Below are 21,288 nucleotides of genomic sequence, written 5' to 3'. Positions count from 1 at the left end.
TAACCTCATGGGGATTCCCTTGTATATTATTTGTTGTTTTTCCTTTGCTGCTTTTAATATTTTTTCTTTGTATGTAATTTTTGATAGTTTGATTAATATATGTCTTGGGGTGTTTCTCCTTGGATTTATCCTTTATAGGACTCTGTGTGCTTCCTGGACTTGATTGACTATTTCCTTTCCCATATTAGGGAAGTTTTCCACTATAATCTCTTCAAATATTTTCTCAGTCCCTTTCTTTTTCTCTTCTTCTTCTGGGACCTCTGTAATTCAAGTGTTGGTACGTTTAGTATTGAACCAGTGGTCTCTGAGACTGGCCTCAATTCTTTTCATTCTTTTTTCTTTATTCTGCTCTGCAGTAGTTATTTCCACTATTGTATCTTCCAGGTCACTTATCCGTTCTTCTACCTCAGTTATTCTGCTATTGATTCCTTCTAGAGAATTTTTAATTTCATTTATTTTGTTGTTCATCATTGTTTCTTTGCTCTTTAGTTCTTGTAGGTCCTTGTTAAACATTTCTTGTATTTTCTCCATTCTGTTTCCAAGGTTTTGGATCATCTTTACTATCATTACTCTGAATTCTTTTCCAGGTAGACTGCCTATTTCGTCTTCATTTGTTTGGTCTGGTGGGTTTTTACCTTGCTCCTTCATCAGCTGTGTGTTTCTCTGTCTTCTCACTTTGCTTAACTTACTGTGTTTGGGGTCTCCTTTTTGCAGGCTGCAGGTTCGTAGTTCCCGTTGTTTTTGGTGTCTGCGCCCAGTGGCTAAGGTTGGTTCAGTGGGTTGTGTAGGCTTCCTGGTGGAGGGGATTAGTGCCTGTGTTCTGGTGGATGAGGCTGTATCTTGTCTTTCTGGTCGGCAGGTCTGTGTCCGGTGGTGTGTTTTGGGGTGTCTGTGATCTTATTATGATTTTAGGCAGCCTCTTTGCTAATGGGTGGGGCTGTGTTCCTGTCTTGCTAGTTGTCTGGCGTAGGGTGTCTAGTACTGGAGCTTGCTGGTCATTGAGTGGAGCTGGGTCTTAGCATAGAGATGGAGATCTCTGCGAGGTCTCTGGTGGACCAGTGTCCTGAACTCAGCTCTCCCACCTCAGTGGCTCAGGCCTGACACCTGCCCAGAGCACCAAGACCCTGTCAGCCACATGGCTCAGAATTAAAGGGAGAGAAAAAAGAAAGAAAGAAAGAAGGAAGGAAGGAAAGAAAGAAAAATAAATAAAACAAAGTAAAAAATTTAAAAATTTATTATAAATAAAAAAGTAATTAAAAAAGAAAGAAAGAAGAGTGCAACCAAACCTAAAAACAAATCCACCAATGATAAGGAGCCCTAAAAACTATACCAAAAAAAAAAATACAGATAGACAGAACCCTGGGACAAATGGTAAAAGGAAAGCTATACAGACAAAATCACACATAGAAGCATACACATACACACTCACAAAAAAATATATATATATATAAAAAAGTAAGAGGGCTTCCCTGGTGGCGCAGTGGTTGAGAGTCCGCCTGCCGATGCAGGGGACACGGGTTCGTGCCCCGGTCTGGGAAGATCCCACATGCCACGGAGCGGCTGGGCCCGCGAGCCATGGCCGCTGAGCCTGTGCGTCCGGAGCCTGTGCTTCACAACGGGAGAGGCCACAACAGTGAGAGGCCTGCGTAAAGCCAAAAAAAAAAAAAGAAAGAGAGCAACCAAATCAATAAACAAATCTACCAATGATAATAAACTGTAAATACTAAGCTATGATAAACATAAAACCAGTTAGATATATAAAGCAAACCCCAAGTCTACATTTGAGTCTACATTTGCTCATCCCAAAACGTCCACTGCCTCAGTTTTGGGCTGATTCATTGCCTATTCATGTATTCCACAGATGCAGGTACATCACGTTGATTGTGGAGATTTAATCCGCTGCTTCTGAGGCTGCTGGGAGAGATTTCCCTTTCTCTTCTTTGTTCGCACAGCTCCCGGGGCTCAGCTGTGGATTTGGCCCCGCCTCTGCATGTAGGTCTCCTGAGGGCATCTGTTCTTTGCTCAGACAGGGCGGGGTTGAAGGAGCCGCCGATTCGGGGGCTCTGGCTCACTCAGGCCGGGGGGAGGGAGGGGTACGGATGCGGGATGGGCCTGCGGCGTCAGAGGCCGGCGTGACGTTGCACCAGCGTGAGGTGCGGCGTGCGTTCTCCCGGAGGAGTTGACCTTGGATCCCGGGACCCTGGCAGTGGCGGGCTGCACAGGCTCTCCGGAATGGGGGTGTGGAGAGTGACCTGTGCTCGCACACAGGCTTCTTGGTGGCGGCAGCAGCAGCCTTAGCGTCTCATGCCCGTCTCTGGGGTCCGCGCTTTTAGCCACGGCTCGCGCCCGTCTCTGGAGCTCCTTTAAGCAGTGCTTTTAATCCCCTCTCCTCGCGCACCAGGAAACAAAGAGGTAAGAAAAAGTCTGTTGCCTCTTCGGCAGCTCCAGACTTTTCCCCGGACTCCCTCCCAACTAGCCGTGGCGCACTAGCCCCCTTCAGGCTGTGTTCACGCCGCCAACCCCAGTCCTCTCCCTGCGCTCCGACCGAAGCCTGAGCCTCAGCTCCCAGCCCCGCCCGCCCGGGCGGTGAGCAGACAAGCCTCTCGGCTGGTGAGTGCCGGTCGGCCCTGATCTTCTGTGCGGGAATCTCCCCACTTTGCCCTCCGCACCCCTGTTGCTGCGCTCTCCTCCGCGGCTCCGAAGCCCCCCCCCCCTCCGCCACCCGCAGTCTCCGCCCGCGAAGGGGCTCCTAGTGTGTGGAAACCTTTCCTCCTTCACAGCGCCCTCCCAGAGATGCAGGTCCCATCACTATTATTTTGTCTCTGTTGTTTCTTTTTTCTTTTGCCCTACCCGGGTACGCGGGGAGTTTCTTGCCTTTTGGGAGGTCTGAGGTCTTCTGCCAGCGTTCAGTAGGTGTTCTGTAGGAGTTGTTCCACGTGTAGATGTCTTTCTGGTGTATCTGTGGGGAGGAAGGTGACCTCCGCGTCTTACTCCTTCGCCATCTTGAAGGTCTCCTCTCTAGTTCTTTTTTGCTTAACAATTCCCTCTTCAATTTATCTCTTTCTTCTTGCATCTTACTATAAGAAGAAACCAGACCACACCTTAAATACTTGGCTCAGAAATCTCCTCTACTAAATAACTAGGTTTATTACTTAGAAGTCCTGCTTTCTATAAAACACTAGAACAAAACTTGGCCAAGTTCTCTGCCACGTTATAACAAGATCGCCATTTTCAAATTTCCAAAAAATAATGTGTTCTTCATCTCCATCTGGGACTTCACCATAGTGCTTTAATATCCATATTCCTAGCATTATTCTGTTTATGACTTAATATATGTATTTTGTAAGATAGTAGAAGCTCTCTCTACATCTCTCTTTTCTTTCTGAGCCCTCTTTGGAATCTCCTTTAATGTCCATATTTCTATCAACAGTCTCTTCAAGGCAATTTAAGCTTTTTCTATCACTGCCTCAGGGCCCTTCCAGCCTCTACCTATTACCTAATTCCAAAGTCACTTTTACATTTTTAGGTATTTGCTACTGTAGTACCCCCCTTCCTAGTACCTAAATGTGTCTTAGGGTTCTCCAGACAAACAGAACCAATAACACACACACGCACACACGAGGAAGATTGGTTTTAAGGAATCTGTGTGTGCAGCTGTGGGGCTGGCCAGTCAGAAGTCTTCAGAGCAGGATGGCAGGCTGAAAATTCTGGCCGGAGTTGATGTTGCCGTCTTGAGTCCGAAGGCAGTCCGGAGGCCAAATGCCTTCTTTGGAGGACCTTAGTCTTTCAAAGCTTTCAGCTGACTGGGTGAGGTCACCCACGTTAGGAAGACTAACCTGCTTTACTCAGTGTCTACTGATTTAAAAGTTAATCACGTCTAAAAAACTCCTTCCCGGCAACATCTCGAGTGAGGTTTGACCAAACAGCTGGGCACCATAGCCTAGCCAGACTGACACATAGAATTAACCATCACAGGCTACAGTAAAAAACTTCATGCTGATGGTGCTTTTCTTAGGCAGTTGTACCAGAAAAACGTTATTGACCGTTGAGAGAATTCAAAAATGCACTACGTGAGAGCTGTGAGTTTCAGTTTTATTCAGGGACCTTACTGATGCTGCTAGCCCTGGAGACAGTTTCTCAGATAACTCTGAGAAATTGCTGTAAAGAAGTAGGGGAGGAGCCAGGATATATGAATTTTTTGGCCGGGAGATACATGTAGTCAAGCGTACATCTTGGTGAAAGATTCCTGCTAATTACACAAAACATTGCTCATCTCTGTATGGGAAGGTGCAAGAATCTGGGGTCATTGAAATTCTTCCTTAGATATGTATCTTAACTATTTAGGGGCCCATATAGTCAAAACACAGATGCTTCATTTTGTTTTTTGTCCTGAATTCCTTTCAGTGTTTACCGTAGGTCAGTGACTGCAGTGGCAGACGACCTGATCCTTGTAGAACTGGATGGCAGGCAACATTCTTTGTTTTACAACTCCCTCCCTTTTGATCGTAAGTTTAACCAAGTTTTGGGAAGCATTTCGTGACCAATTTGTCCCACAGCACTAAGAAGGCTCATTCCTAGGTCAGGCGAGGATGTCATTGACAGGCCACACAATGTGCTATTTCTGGATTAGGCCCTGTTAATAACTTAAAAATTCTCTGGATCATTTGTCTTACCACTCTATTAAGATATAGGAAATATTTTCCCTTGTTCCTTTTCCCGTATCTAGATATGCACCATTACAGTTAAATTTGTATAGGGCTATATATGTGATGAATTGCCTCAAGATGTTGAGCCATCATTAGTTTTGCCCAAGACCTTGTTACACATTGGGTAATGCAAGAAACCACAATCTTATACAGGGTGTAAGTAATATAGCTAGTAACATTAATAAGATCATAAGTAGAGATTTGAGCATGAGCTGCCAGAACCAAACCAGAACCAAAAGATCACCAAGACAAGGAAGTGGATCACTTAAGGCAGAAATCAGATTCTTCATGTGAGTCATTAAATGTGTAACTTCAGAGAACTCATCTGGCATGAAAATGCAGCATTCAGTTTGAATTGTGGCACAGGTGCCTGCCTCTTTGAGATGTTGTAAAGATATCAAGGGCCATGTGTTTCGTAATACTGCTTTTTCTCATCATAGAGATCTCAGAATTCTGTAGGCTCATAGCCTGATTACTATCATTTAAGGCCTATTGGGTGAATTTTGTCAAGGCTTTGATGTGGGTGATTACATCTTCCAGTCCTACTGAAGCCACAGAAATAGCTGTTAAATGGCCATACCAATGAAATACAGATCTCTTGATCTGTCAGCCTTGTATACATCGTATATTTGCTGGAGTCATATCTAAATTGGAACACTTACGGCCTTGAGCCCAAGGGAATCCTAGGATACATCTGCCTGTCCATTCTGGCAGAAGCCAGGGACAGAAATTGGTGCCACAAAGCTGTTGAACCCAGTATCCTGGTCACCTGCCCCAGTCTCTTGCATACCATTCGCTATCTTTAAGGGAAATGCTTTGTTGGCATTTTTCATAAGGCGTCAGCCTAATTTTCTAGTGTTATCTGGCTGATCTTTAATATGATTTAACTTTTCCCAGCCTAGGGGGGCCCTTAAACTTAAATGACCGTAGCCCAGCGTTAGCCGTACAAATCCATCCTGTACCCGAGGGAGGGTCCCTTCTAATAATTGGGAAGTTATGTTCTTTGACTGAAATTTAGCTCATTGCTCTGATGGAGCTTGAGGAACTTGAAAAGAGAATTCATGTCGATGGCCAGGGCCGGAAAAAGTATGATTGATTGGCCAAGTGAGGGGTTCCCATGTAGTAATATCAATAGTGGCCCTACAACTTCTTTCTTCTAAAATAAATTTTCTAAGGGCCATCCAGTTACAGCCTTGGAGATAAGAAATCCACCAAGGTAAACCTGAAGTACTGGATGTAGATAAGTGACCACAAACCCAAATATCAGATTGATTTTTGGAATTTGTATAGGATTGTGCCATGATAGAAAACATTTGATTCATGTGCAGAAGTCCGAGAAATCAAGAAAACACTATAAATGATCATACGGGTCTGGTCTGGTATATTAGTATAGCATATTAGTATAGCTGTCTACGTCTGATATTGTCTTCTTGTCCTGGGGGTGTCGTTTCTCCTCTGAGCATTGTTTTAAGGTGATTTTGAGGCCAGCAGTCCTCTCTGTAGACCAGTCTGGTGCAGGCCCCCTTCTTCAGAGGGAAATATGAATCCAAGAATCAGTCCCCTTTAGTTTCACCATGCATGAGCTAGTTATGAGTACCTGATAAGGGTCCTTTCATCTAGGTTGGAGAGAGTCCTTTAAATGATGTCTTTCCAGTATATTATCTCTTGGTTGCAGGTCAGGGGGCATCTGTCTTTATTCAAAGATAGATTACTGTGATAAGCTTCAGAAACAAATTTAGAATGTCCTTTGTAATAGTTCAATTAAATCTTACAATAATGCAACATAGTAACAAGGAGTCTAGGAAGTTGAGTCTCAGGCAGTAAATACAAATCACAAAGACAGTATAACAACACTAGAAATTAATACCTACTGAAACAAGTTTTTTCTCTCTAAAATCACCCTCATTTCTGCCACACATAGCCAAATTAAGATCACATAAGGCTCTCTGAAATTGGTTTTGCTGGAACTTTTCATAAGGGATCTCAGACTGAACTTTTCAAAGGTCTCTCAAGGCCAGAAAAGCCATGCCAAGGACTTGGCATCAGATTCTGCCTGCAATACCTACAGATTTGGGTGGGTTCCTCTCAAGGTCCACAGAACACCTTGAGATCCATGCACCTGCCAGGAAGTGGCCTCCCTTATTCACCTGATAAGGCTTCCGGGAATCCTGTAAGCAAAGTTCTAGGTTGTTTTTCCAAGAGGCTTTATGGTTCCATAAAGTCCACCTCAGTTCTTTAAAGCTGTCTGGTCATGTCTGATTTTTGCATAGTCTCGAATATGACATTCCATCCAAAGTCATTAATGTAGCCAGTGTTTCCAGTTATCTCCTATTCTATCTCCTGTTATAAGGAGAACAGATTCTTATTGAATTTATGCAAATAATAATATTGCCATGAGAATAAGAATACTAAGAGCTTCCAAATTCTGGAGGAATCAGAGAGAAAAGATAACTGTTTCAGTTCTGCTTACAAAGGTATAATTTACCAAGTTGCTATAAATTATAGTTAGCTTAAGAGGAAAGAGCAAAAGTTTTCTCAAATCTGGAAAAATAAAACATTAAAAATAATCAGAAATTTTTCAGAGTCATAAAAATTATAATCATCTTCATCAGTTCAGTCCCATGTCATTAATTCTTGATCTTCTGTTAACAGTTTTGTGAAGCCATCAGGTTTTCCATTAGAATTCTTTAATTTCTTACCCAGTTAAGCAGTATGATCTGAAAGTTACCAGAAACCTGCGCTTGTCAAAAAGTCCTTTCTATGAATCTTCTTGGAGATGAAGCATTTTTGTAAAAGCATCAGAGTAAAACAATAACTGTATGTAAATGACAAAAGACTTAAAAAGGCACAGTTAAACACCGGATTACAATGCATTTGTCAAAGAAATTTGGTTATTTTCATATACTATTAAAATATTAAATATCAAATACAAGATTAAAATATTTAATGAAATTATAAAGTCCACCATATTAAAATATTTAATACAATATTAAAATAACTAGAATTATGACATTGTACCAGGACATATGTAAATTTTAGAAATTTCATATAATTTTTAGAACATTTATATTAATAACATTTACCCATACAGTATAACCTAAGAAGGTTTATCACTACTTATTTGATAATGCTAGCCATGTAATGTAACATATCAAATAAGCCTAATTAGTTTAATATTTCCCTTTGAGATGTTTCAGGGGCCCTCTGAAGCATCCCAAAGATAGTTAGAGGTCAAAAGAACTTCATTTAGAATTTGAGGAAGTTTGTCAAAGTTACCAAGAGTTTTTAAAACACTTGGTCAAATAGGATTATAGGTCACTGTGAAACAATACTTATTCACTTAACCAAAGTGACAATAAAAGATTTCAAAGGCAAATATAGAAAGTTAGAATAGAGTACTTAAAAAGTAAAAAAAAAAAAAATTCACAATTGGTTATCAAAATCATATAAATATTCCAAGAAAACTTTGTCTCCTTAACAGAGAACCAAATTCTAGTTTTTCACCATCTTACCATTAACATTGTAATTCATTTACTCAATTAAGTTTATTCTAATCTTAGCCAGTCTAGACCATGCACAAAACTCTTTTCTCAGCATTTCTTTTCCACATCATTCTATTGATATAACTTCCTTTTTTACCTTTAGATTTTCTCCCCTATGCTTTTCCTTGTTCTCTCTCCTTTAAAAATTTTTATTGACGTATAGTTGATTTACAGTGTTGTGTTAGTTTTTGCTGTACAGCGAAGTGAATCGGTTATACATATATCCACTCTTTTTTAGATTGTTTTCCCATATAGGTCATTACAGAGTATTGAGTAGAGTTCCCTATGCTATACAGTAGGTCCTTATTTATCTATTTTATCGATATATACAGTAGTATGTTTATGTCAGTCCCAGTCTCCCAATTTATCCCTTCCCCCTTCCACCCCTGGTAACTGTAAGTTTGTTTTCTACATCTGTGACTCAATTTCTGGTTTGTAAATAAGTTCATTTGTACCATTTTTTAGGATTCCACTTATAAGCGATATCATACGACAGTTTTCTTTCTGTGCCTGACTTACTTCACTCAGTATGACAATCTCTAGGTCCATCCATGTGGCTGCAAATGGCATTATTTTGTTCTTTTTTATGGCTGAGTAATATTCCATTGCATATATGTACCCCATCTTCTTTATCCATTCCTCTGTCGTTGGACATTTAGGTTGCCGCTGGCTGTTGTAAATAGTGCTGCAGTGAACATTGGGGTGCATGTATCTTTTTGAATTATGGTTTTCTCCAGATATATGCCCAGGAGTGGGGTTGCTGGATCATATGGTAACTCTATTTTTAGTTTTTTTAAGGAACCTCCATGCTCCTTTTTCTCTTTCCTTCTTTTTAACCTCTCTTGAGGACAAAATTACTTTCTTTTCCCTTAACAAAATGCATTTTCATTCCTTATACCTTGTTTTTTCCTTGCATACAAAGATGTTTCCCTTATTAATTTTAGTAGTTTTAATGACACATATTAACTAGAATTCTCAACTCTTAAAAAACCTTACTTTCTAGTGAAAACTAAGAAGTAAACAATTTTAAACTTTCCTTTATGTTAGCATCCTGTAGATTGACAAACTTATGAATACTGTTTATAATTTCTAAAGAACATGTGCTTTCTTATAGAAAATTTCTCTGTGTGGCACCAAACGTATTTATTAATAGTCCTGAATATCTTCTTTTCTCTGTAAAAGGAAGTCTGTGTTTAGTAATTAATGTTTCAGTATATTATTTTATTTTGGAATGATCTAGATATTCAGTAAACTTCCATCATTTAACCTAATTTAGCAAAACTCTAAAGTTTCAAGTAACCATATATTTGGAGAAACTGTTTTTAAGTAGACATACCATAAAACATAATTATCCCTAAAGGGTTCACCTAAAAACTCTTACCTCATTTACACTTAATTTACTTATAAAAATTTCATCATACCAAGTTACTTTTCTTGCTGACAAATTTTGTAATAGAAATAAGATCTTAGTTGACTTTTAATAAACTTAGGTACAGTAAAAGTATTATACTGAATGTCGATGACTCTGAAGAGTCTGTATTAATTAAACCAGCAAACTTAAACTAAGTTTAATACCAAATATTAATACTGAATATTTCCCAGATCATGTGAACCTGAAATTCATTTGGGTTAGTTTCTTTTATATTTCTGAGACTGTATATAAGCGCTTAATTTCCTTTAAGCCAATTAAGTAGCGCTCACTTACAAATTAATTTTGGCAGTACTATTCAGAAGTAAAGACATATATCTATAACATACACACAGGCATGTAGACAGATGTAATCAGAGATCTCATAGCTTCGTTGTAAAACTTAGTCGTGAATCGGGTATTACAATATAAAACTTACTAGTTTATAAATAACAGTTGGAATAAGTTAAGTTTACTCGCTTGGGTTTAAAAGGCCTCTTTTTCCCTTTTTTTCCTCAGTCCCAGGAATTAAAGATGGTCTAGATAAGAGTAAGATAAGAGTTCTTGAAAGCTCTGGTAAGACATTTATATCTCAAAGATGCAGGGAGAGAAATGCAAGGTCCTCCTAGAAGGACTTCGTGCCCCGAGGGTCAGAATTTTGCAAGATGTTTTATCAAGCTGCCTTTCTCTAACTGCTTATGCAAAAACCAGTTTGGGAATGCCAAAAAGAGAGCCCCATCTTGGCCATTTCAGGGAGGATTTCCTTAATTCTTAAGTAAGTAAGTACTTGCAAGTGTAAGTTCTGTATAATATGTAAACCTCTTTGGGTGTTGGTCAGGGGTTATCTGACACCCCTTTTTCTTCCGTTCGAGAGACTCTATTTCTCATTTTAAAATTGGTTTGTCAGAATAAAATCACTACTGAAAACTGTGGTGGGCCGATGTGCGGTTTGTGAGCTTATTAATTCTTCTAGGTGTCACCCTAGAGTCGTTTTAGCTCTTTTACGTGTCTGGGTTTCTCTTACTGGCAGCCTAAAAATGCTCTGGGGGCCCTGAGCACTGAATGGCCCATTCTTACGTGTGCGCCCCTGGCTGAATGAGTCTTTAAGGAGTGGCTTTCCCTAGGGCCCTGCTGCACATTGTGGGGACTTCCACTCCCATAAATGCCTCAGTCGCCCCAGAAAGCTGTAATCGGCCTGGAGGAGCTGTGTGTCTTCTCTTCGGAGCTGAAAGCTCTCCTACGGTATCTTCACTTTTATTCTGACAAATCCTGTTAAGGTAGATGATTTGAGGAAACACATCAGGTCAGCCTCCTACCTAATCACGCAGTCTGAACCTTCCCAGTGTCTTTCAAATGAACAAAATCTTCCCATTCTCTCTCAACTGGGCACTTTCTCAGAATCTTACAGCTGAACACTTTCTCAGTATCTTACAAAGGAAAAGTCTTACCCACTACTGAAAAAAACTGAGGATTGTCAACCAAGACAGGAGATCCGAGACCAGGAGAGACTCAGCCAGATTCGTCTGGACTCTCCAGGGAGGCGCAAGGGCCCTTGCTGGTACCAAGGTCCAGATCCTCGGAGAGTTCCGGTGAAGGAGGAAAGTCTGCTCTGGGTCCGTTCACGGTCGCCAAGAAACTCTTGACTGAAATAAAAGTGCACAACACGAGAGCAGCGATTTGGGGGTCCTTCAGGGGCCTTACTGAAGCCTATAGCCTCTCAGATAGCTCCGAGGAACTGCTCCGAAGAGGTAGGGAAAGAGCCAGCATACGTGAGTTGTTTGGGCTGGGAAATACATATAGTCAGACATACGCCTTGGTAAGATTACTGCTAATCACAAAAAAACCCCTCAGATATCTCAAGTTAACGATTTTAGTGCTTATTTCTGTATGGGAGGATGCAAGAATCTGGTGTCATTGAAATTCTTCCTAATATGCATCTTAACTGTCTAGGTACCAAAAAACACAGAATGTTTTCATCCTGTTTTTCATTCTGAATTCCTTTCAGTGTGTACCGTAGGTCAGTGACTGCAGTGGCTTATGACTTGGTCCTTATAGAACTGGATGGCAGGCAACATTCTTTGTTTTGCAGGCTCTGTCTAATGGGTTTCAGGAAAGCAGTATATTGTCTGCACTGTGAGAGCTTCCGGCATCTACAGTTAAGATGTACAGTAATCTTTTTACATTGGTGGCTTTTATTTTTAAAACTGAACAGTTACCCCATTTTAAAGATGAGAAAAGAGAGGCTTAGATACAGGACATGGCAGACCCTGGACTTGAACCCCTGTCTATCCCACTATCCACCATATTACATTGCCTGTTGGTTATTGTTTTCTGCTGGTGTCAGCCTATCAATAACCAGCGTTGTGATTGGACCAGTCCTTGTGGTTCTGATATGATTGCAAGACGCCCTTCAGAAATAACCAGCAGGACACTTTGGAAAAAAAATAAAGGTATGTTACTTACAAGACCCGTAAATTACATGGCACACCGGGGCCGCACAGTAAGGTGGGGTCAAGGGTGGTGGAGAGAAAGCAAGAGAGCGGGAGTGAGGGTCTGGGGTTCTGCTTTTTTGGGGGTTTGACAGTGGGGCCCTAGGGTTTCACGGGCTCACTCTTTGCAAATTTAAAACATAAGAGCAGGAATTTAATGCGTGGGAAGAGAAAAAAAAACAAGTGGCCCGAATGGTCAGTTATCAAAATCGACCAAGATCTTTGAAAGGAGCTTCACCGGGGAGAGGCGGCCTGGCTGCGTGGCTGGTAATGTGTTTATTCTTCTCCATTAGCCATCTTCTTCTAAGCGGATGCTTGCACAGCCAGAGCGCTTGCATGACAAAAAAAGGACAAGAAACCCCAAACTGTCAGGGCTTATACTGCAGTTAGTTATCGGTGTAGATTGGTTAATTCTTGGTGACCAGATCTGCCTGGAGGAAACCCAAAATGTTCACATTGTAGTTTTGTGAAGTGTAGTATGTTACAGAGGATACGTGGAAGGTATCTGTCTTCAAAGTGTCTGATTTTTTAAATTTTTTTGAAAAAAAAAGTAAATACACAAAAGCACTAAACTAATATGACAAACTTCTGTGTATCTATGATCAAAGTTTACACAGATAGTATTTGCTTCAGGTTTTTTAAAAAAAGAATTACTGAAGCCATTGAAATTCTTTCTGTACATCCCCTTAATCCTATTTCTGTCCTCTCACCCTCTTTTCCTACATGGACAAAACTCTTATGAATTTTATGCATATTCTTTCATGTTTTTATATTTTTATAATATGTGTATTAAGACAAAGATCTTTTTACATAATGCTTTTATTAAATACACACATTTTATATATATGTCCTATACATAATTTCATACTCATACACAAAATCTCATAGCCATAAACAATGTAATAATCACATTTACAAGGCGGCCTCCGTTCTAAGAACTTCACATGTATTAACTCATTTAATTTTAATAATAGTCCCATAAGTTATGTACTCTTATTCTCCCCATTTTACAGATGAAGAGGGTGAGGCACAGAGAGATTAAATAACTTGCCCAAGGGTCACAAGCCATAAGTGGCGGAGCCGCTGTCTCTTATAGATAATAATGTTTGAAGTGTTAAAGAAACAACTTACATAAGTGCTATTATACTGTACTTAATATTCAAAAACTTGCTTTTTACTCAGCATTGTTCTTGAGATTCTTCTATTCCTTTGGACAAAAATTCCATAAAGTGCCGTGCTTTGTGGTTTCCATCATATGACTTTACTGTCTTTTCTTTGTCCGTTCTCATATTAATGGATATTTAGTTTTGTTTCTCCCAATTTTCTGTATTACAAGAGGATGCTGCAACGAACACCCCTGTACTTGTCTTCTTGTGCACTCGTGTGAGGAGCCCCTCTGGGGCACTAGCTGGTAGTAGAGTAGCTGGGTAAAAGGGTATTTACTTTTTCAACTTTTCCAGATATTGGCAACTTTTTCTCCCAGTTGTTTATGCCTCAGTGCACAGATTACATTCCCACTAGTCAGAGACGGAATATACATACAGACAATGGCCAGACCATATATAAAAAGGGAACTCTGACAGAGAAAGACAAATATCATGATATCACTTGTATGTGGAATCTAACCCAAAAAATGATACACATGAACTTATTTATAAAACAGAAATAGACTCACAGGCATAGAAAACAAACTTATGGTTACCAAAGGGGATGGTGGGGGGAGAGATAAATTAGGAGTTCGGGATTAACATAAACACACCACTATATATAAAATAGATAACCAACAAGGACCTACTGTACAGCACAGGGAACTATATTCTGCTGATATATCTTGGAATAACCTATAATTGGAAAAGAATCTGAAAAAGAATATATATATATCATATATATATCGTATATATATATAACTGAATCACTTTGCTGTACACCTGAAACACAACATTCAAAATTAACTACACTTCAGTTTTTAAAAACATGGGTAAAAAATCACAAACGGCCAAAACAAAAACAAAACAAACCAGAACTCTGACCTGGAACCTGCAGAAACCTGCCCAGAAAACCAACTCCTTATCTAAAATAAGCAGCCCAGGAAGCCAGCTTGCTTTGAGTCAGGCTTGCAGAAGCCATTGTCGTAATTAGCATTTGAATGATCCTTAGTGAGATGGAGCCTTTGTATTAAGACAGTTCTTTCCAGAGGTCATTAAGGGATTTATAGTAAGGTGTTAGGAAATTACCTTTTAGAGTAGGGGAGGATACAAATGTCAGATGGGTTTAGCTTTATTCATTTTTGAAGAGAAAGGAAGTAGTCTAGAACCATTATCTTAGACTTTTCCTTTTAAGCAGAAAAAGTCTTATTTTTTTTCTTAACTAAATTATGTAGGACCATAAACAAGATGAACACCTCAGGTAAAATAAAGTCAGTAGTATGGTTCCACCCACCCGGCCCCCTCCCCTTCCTTCTTGCCTCCCCTGCCCCCAGATCACCGGAGACCCCCTTGGTGGAATCCTAGGGCTGGGTGGTAACTTACAAGATGCTGTAGGATGCCTCCTGGTGAGAGCATTTGATGAGATTTTTCATCTCTCTCAGCCTCAGTTAGAAGGGGAACTTGATAAATTCACAAGACTTTGGGCTAAACGTATTCTATTTCTTTGGTCTCCTGGCAGGCAGGAATTTGTGGATGCTTATGTGAATTATGTCTTCCAAATCTCAGTTCATGAATGGTACACAGCTTTCTCCAGCGGCTTCCTAAAGGTGTGTGGTGGCAAAGTGCTTGAGCTCTTCCAGCCTTCGGAACTGAGGGCCATGATGGTGGGGAACAGCAACTACAACTGGGAGGCACTGGAGGAGGTAAGCCTAAAAGGTGCGGTCTGTCCCCTCTGAGGGAGCAGCACAGGCCTGGGCACAGCGCCCAGAACCCGGTCTCTTTCTTTTTTTTTCCTTTTTGCGTTACACGGGCCTCTCACTGCCGTGGCCTCTCCCGTTGCGGAGCACAGGCTCCGGACGCGCAGGCTCAGCGGCCATGGCTCATGGGCCCAGCCGCTCCGCGGCTTGTGGGATCTTCCCGGACCGAGGCACGAACCCGTGTCCCCTGCATCGGCAGGTGGACTCTCAACCACTGCGCCAGGGAAGCCCCCCGCCGCCCCCCCCTCCCGGTCTCTTTCTTAAGTATTCTGTGGTCACGTAGGATGTGGAGGCCTCCTGCATCTCAGTGGTTATTTCTTACTCTCCAGTGCAAATGGTATACAGATGTCCACTTGTAATATTCTTCTGGAAGATAATTTTTTTCTGTCTTTTTTGGGCAGACTGCCATCTACAAGGGAGATTACTCAGCCACACATCCCACTGTGAAACTATTTTGGGAAACATTTCATGAGTTCCCATTGGAAAAGAAGAAGAAGTTTCTCTGTAAGTAACATCAGTGTGGTATCTGTCCACATTTCAGTTTTGCATTTGGTATAGGATGGTATACTCCATGGTGAAGTTCAGCTCTTTTAAATGGTAAAGGACAAGTAAGGAAATATATTTACATTTTTTGTCTTAGTGATATCTGAGGCGCAACAGAGGTGGTTAATCCTTATTTGTTGTGTAATGGGGTGGGTTGCATGAAAGGAAGAAAAGCATTTCACTGATTTTTAATTGCTCGAAAAATACTAGTTATTTTATATGAAGGTGATTCCTTTATTACATTGATGAAATCGAATTGTTTGGATTAACCTCCCTTATCTTTCTAGCCTTTTGAAAATATTAGTGTCTACTGCAGATGTAAACTGGGGAGATGTGATTTATAATAGCTTTATTGAGATTTAATTCACACACGCATACTGTTACAATTCAGCCATTCAAGGTGTACAGTTCCGTGGTTTTTAGTATATTCAGAGTTGTGAAACTATCGATTAATTTTAGAACACGTTCATCACCCCCAGAAGAAACACTATACCCATTAGCAATCTTTCCCCATTTCCTCCCAGCCTCCCACCGCTTACCAGTCTGCTGTAAAAGGGTATTTACTTTTTCAACTTTTCCAGATATTGGCAACTTTTGTGTCTATGTGTGTCTCTATGGATTCGCCCGTTCTGGATATTTCATATAAATGGAATCGTACAATAAATGGTCCTTTGTGACTGGCTGGATGACGTTTGAGAATGGTAGTACATTTGCAAAGGAAAATGAAGCCTAGTTTACATGAGCAAATTACCCTTTTAAAAATAGTAGAAATCCTTGTGTCATTGTATAATCAGAGTCATAAATTAGCCATTGAATAGCATAATATATATATTATGCTATAAAATGAGAAATATAAAATGAGAAATATAAAATATTTTGAGATATAAAATGTATATAAATACATTATATAAATATAAAATGAGAAAATAAATATAAATGAGAAATATAAACATGAGAAAAACAGAGTTTGAAAGGCAGTCTCTTTTGCTTTATAAGAATGAGCATATATTAGTATTAATGCAAGATTTACCCCCAGATTCGACTGCTCCCATGGAGTAAGGATGAGAGGAAGCGGAGATCTAACAAAAAAGAGCCCTGCTTCCCCCTCTGCCCAGTTACATGGGCCCTTGAGAAATAGCAGCATATGCGTCAAAAATGGCAGGATAAGATTTGCCAGTGGATCTTGTGGAACTGTGACAATCAAGAGTCACTTGCCCTTGGTCCGGGGATTTCCTTAGAAGAAGATGTTTGTCTGTTCAGAGACCATTGGACTTTCATAAATTTTTATTAACTTTACAGATTTGGCAAGAATGTTTATGTATCATAGCCTCAGGTAGTGACAGGTTATCTGAACGTGCTCCTTAACTAATGATTTCATTGTATCGATAGTTAATTTTCCAGCAGTTCAACAAAGAAGGTTATCTAGTGCTGGAAAACAGGAAAAGACAGCTGGGTTGGTCTTTTTTTCCCTCCAAGTCACAAGTGTGTCGCAAGAGGGAAATGTCTCATATAGTGTCAGTGTCAGATCTTCTGGTTTAAGAGAAATGGAGAGACAGGGAAAGGCAAGCAAACAGATCCCAAATGGAAATTCACCAGCCAAGGGGGTATAATAAGCACAGATACTTGAGGGGAGACCCTGAGGCCCCATGGTCTGCAGTCTTCTTCCGGGTTTCTGAGGTCAGCCCTTTTCCTAGGTCAGCATTTCCCTTCCTTTTTGATTTTGTGAAAGGTCGTAACATTTATGAGGCCATACATTTCACTGAGGCCATTTTTTATTCGGGGGCATTCTTGAGCATCTTTCCATTGGATGGATGCTTTGTGTCAGTGTATAATTAGGGTCTGAAATTAGCCAATGAAAAGTATAGACTTTTTATCCATATAAAACCAAAACACAGGGCTTGAAAGGCAATCTCTTGCTTTATAAGGGAGCATTTATTAATATTAATACAACACATATTGGCACAAAAAAGTGGTTGTACTTCTCACATGAGCCACAGGGTGTCACCCCTTCCCTTCTGTTCCTCCCTGGGCCGCAGAGAACCGCTCCCCATTTACCTAGCTGGTGTTTCCCATTCTCTTTCTCCGCAGTGTTCCTGACAGGCAGCGATCGCATCCCCATCTACGGCATGGCCAGCCTGCAGATTGTCATCCAGTCCACAGCCAGCGGGGAGGAGTACTTGCCCGTGGCCCACACTTGCTACAACCTTCTTGACCTCCCCAAGTACAGCAGCAAAGAGGTCCTGTGTGCACGGCTGACCCAGGCCCTTGACAACTACGAGGGGTTCAGCTTGGCCTGAGGCTCCCCAGCTTGCCCCCGATTCCCCTTCCTTCCTCCACGTCCACATTGAGGCCCATACAGAAAATCATGGGGAGTGAGTTCTGTTTTGTTTTTTTTTTATTGTATAAGTGGGTTGGAACTTTTGAATCCTGAACCCGATTGATGCATTTCTGGGGTGGTAAGCAGTGACCTTTTTGAAAAATCAGGGGTTAGGGGATGGGGTGAAAAACTGGCCCTTGTCTGAGAAGCGATTTTGTTTCTAAAGGCAGTTTCCCCATTGTTCCTTGCACCTGTGACTGCCCTGTACTCTGCCGGATAAAAGGGCAGCGGATTTTTAAACTCGCACTCCCCAGGTGTCTCTCTCAGCCCTGACCTTTCCTCGCGACGCTTCCTTGTCTTCCTAACTTCTCATTCCTCTGCAAGAATGATTTGACTGACCTGTCCTTTCTCACCTGCACGTGCAGAACATCTCCTTTCTCTGCAGCCTTGGAAATGCTCCTGGCTTGTTGCCGTCCAACCCTAAGGACTAAGAAGGAGAGGATTACTTCAGAAATTCCCAAGCCCAACAAGCTGAATCCGGGTCCATGACTTTGGCGGAACTCTTGCGAATTTATGGGAGCCTTTCATAAACCTGCCTTTTGCCCAAAAACACAGTTCTTGAGGGACTGGCCATCTCCCCATGGCTCTGGCTATTCCCGGCCCTCCTCAAAGGGGTGCAGAGCCGCGTAGCTTCGCAGCTGAGCCGACCTCGGTCTGGTGGCCCCGCCAAGCCCTTTTGACAACAAGATGAGGTAACAGGCCCTCACCCTCTTGCATCATTTTGCTTTTGCAGCAGGTTGCATTAATCTTCTAAGGAGTGTTTTCTCCCAGAAAAGTAGAATAAATTTCTTATCCTTGTCCCTGTCACTTTCTGTCTCTCCCACTTCACCTCTCCTCCCACCCTCCTACTTTTCTCTTCACTTCATCCCATTCTCTGTTACCTGACTTAATGTCCCTTCCTCTCCTCTCCTCCCGGTGGATGCACGCAGTCTATTTTCCTTTTCTATTTAAATTGCAAAATTTCTACTCAGATTTTTTTTCCCTCTTCCCTAACTGCTAAGACTTAAGGACATTCTTTATTATGGAACTTCTGTTTATTGCATTTGGAATGTGTGTTTACAGTGGGATTTCAGGAGGGATTGTGTTTGAAGCAAATATATGTATTTCAGAAATCATGACACACTCAACCTTCTTCATCATGGGATAAGAAAATTCTACATGAGCAAAGAATCCATGTCAGCCTAATTTTAAATTCCTAGTCACTAGAGAAAAGACTTATTTATATAAAATGAAGTATTTATGAACCGTGAGACAGCATCAAATCTCACTGAAGGATTGTAGATTTTTTGCTTTTAAAACTTATTCCAATTGCTAAATTGGTAGTTTTTCAGTCTTTATAATACAAGATTAAAAAAGATATAGTTATATGAAATGTTTATTTTCTATGTGTGTGCCTATAGTTCAATATTATGCAATAAATTTGCTGTTTTAATGTAACCAGAACTATTTCTTCTTGTACTTGCAGAATGGGTAGCTTGCTTTCAGTAGAAGAATTAAGTCATCTACCCGAGTAATCTAATAGAAGGTCAAACTTGCTTCCTGCCACAAGAGAGTAGAACCAACTGCTGGGAAAATGAAGAGGAAAACAGGGTAGCGGGGGAGCATATGGCATTAAGGAGGGCTGGGATTTCTGAAGCTTCTGATGGGTGAAAAGGCATTTCTCACGGAGGGGAAGGCCTTAGCAAGGGCTTGAACATGGAGAAGTATTTAAGGAAGGGCCAGGAACAATTCGAAGGGAGCATCAGAGGAAACAGAATAATGGTAAATACGACTGGGGAGAAAGACAGTAAGTTTGGGGCTGAGGAACCAGGCTAAGCCTTGGACCTTCAAAATGTTCAGAGCCTTGGGGTGGGGGAAGGAGGCAGTGATATGAGTTGAGCATGGTTTTAAGGAAATGCGGATAAGGGTACTTGTGTTGGAATGGAGTGGGAAGGACAGCAGCCGAGAGCAGTGTGGGGGGGGCAGCAGTGGAAAGAGAAGAGCTGTGCGCAGGAGGGACGGGAGGAGGGGAGGCGATGGGAGCCTTCAGGGAGAAGGAGGAATTAAAGGTGAATCTAAGACTTAGTAATCTAATGGCTGGTGCTAATTAGCCCAGTTACACAAAGCAAAAAATATTTTCAGTAAGTTTTAAAAATTACCATGTACTGTTTTTACCAGACTTAATAGATGGTTTAAAAGTGGTAAAGAGAACAGTAGCTTTCCATTAATAAGCTCCATTCAACAAACACTTAAGAGCATACGTAAGTGCTCAGTTTGCAGGACAAAAAAAGCCTGTTACCTTTAATTTTGAATGAAAATAGCCAAGTTATTTTAAATTTGAGGAGGGGGAGGTCCTTCAGAATCCTCATCCATGGAATAAGGAGATTGGACCAGATAATTTCTAAGGTCACTGAGCTCTAAAATTACTGTACATAGAGATGCTCAGTAAATTCTTCTAAATGTTTCTTGCATGAATGAAATTCTGTGCTGCTTTTCTAAAAACGATTTTTTTGGGGCATATTCTCCTCTTTTTTCCTTTATCACTATTGCTTTAGAAGACTCTTTAGGTAGGCATTTCTAGATTTACCTACCCGCCTACCTACCTACCTTCCCTCACCTGCAGACAGACATTTGGAAGTTTCTTCAGTTTTCAGAAATGTACCTATTTAATGAAAAAATCTCATTAAAATAAGGCAACTTGTGGTGGGTGGGATTTAATGAAAATGTAACCAGGGGATTTAGCCAATTGTGATGGCTCCCGCTCTGCGTGAAAGCTTCTTGATGACCAGAAAGGTTCTCTATTAATAATCCTGGAGAGCCAGGGTTGGCAGCTACAGCCTGTGAGCTAAAATGGGTTTTACATTTTTAAAAGGGTCTGGTCTATAAAGCCTAACAAACCATGTTAACATCTGGCCCTTTACAGAAAAAGACTTGCCCCAACCCTTTGAGACCAGACTTGCAGGAGTAACAGAGTTGATAACTTACTTACTCAAGTGTCAGGAGGAACTCGGTCATAGCTGACGTTGAACTAGAGAGACATGTCTGGGCCTTTCTGCCGCAGGGGTAAGAAAAGCAAGCTTTGTCTAAGATCAACCCACAGAAATAGGCATCAAGGTTTCGAGTGTGGTGACTACCAGGTATTGACGGTAGGCCAGACCCTGCACCAAGCATTATCTACGTGCTGTTCAGTTTCATTGCTACCACTGCCCTCCTGGCTCGACCATTTACTAGCTGTGTGGCCTTGGGCCACACAGCTAACCTCTCTGTAGCTCCCTATTTAAAATGGGAATTTTAACCTCCCTGTAGCTCATTTTCTTCCTATTTAAAATGGGAATAAAAATA

General features: G+C 41.1%; 1 protein-coding gene across 6 annotated transcripts in view; it reads left to right on the top strand.

Moving 5' to 3' along the window:
- LOC111179053 (putative E3 ubiquitin-protein ligase HERC3) overlaps positions 1–19,404 on the top strand; it is a 137,286-nt gene extending 117,882 nt beyond the window's left edge. For 5 of the 6 annotated variants that reach the window (XM_022582305.3, XM_022582299.3, XM_089912473.1 and 2 more), the window contains 3 exons: positions 14,810–14,993; positions 15,449–15,551; positions 17,679–19,404. In XM_022582305.3, coding sequence (XP_022438013.1) covers positions 14,810–14,993; positions 15,449–15,551; positions 17,679–17,887 — 496 coding nt within the window. In that variant the 3' untranslated portion in view covers positions 17,888–19,404. Of the gene's footprint in view, positions 1–4,404; positions 4,506–14,809; positions 14,994–15,448; positions 15,552–17,678 lie in introns of all 6 variants that reach the window. The other variant, XM_089912476.1, reaches the window with a different exon arrangement.
- Positions 19,405–21,288: the final 1,884 nt, after the last annotated feature.

The sequence above is a fragment of the Delphinapterus leucas genome, chromosome 5 (genome assembly GCF_059928025.1).
Source record: "Delphinapterus leucas isolate spDelLeu-1000000601 "Yukka" chromosome 5, BTC_Dleu_Yukka2, whole genome shotgun sequence".
Lineage (NCBI taxonomy): Eukaryota > Metazoa > Chordata > Mammalia > Artiodactyla > Monodontidae > Delphinapterus > Delphinapterus leucas.
Note: the sequence above shows the minus strand (reverse complement) of the source record. Positions and strands in the feature narration are given on the sequence as shown.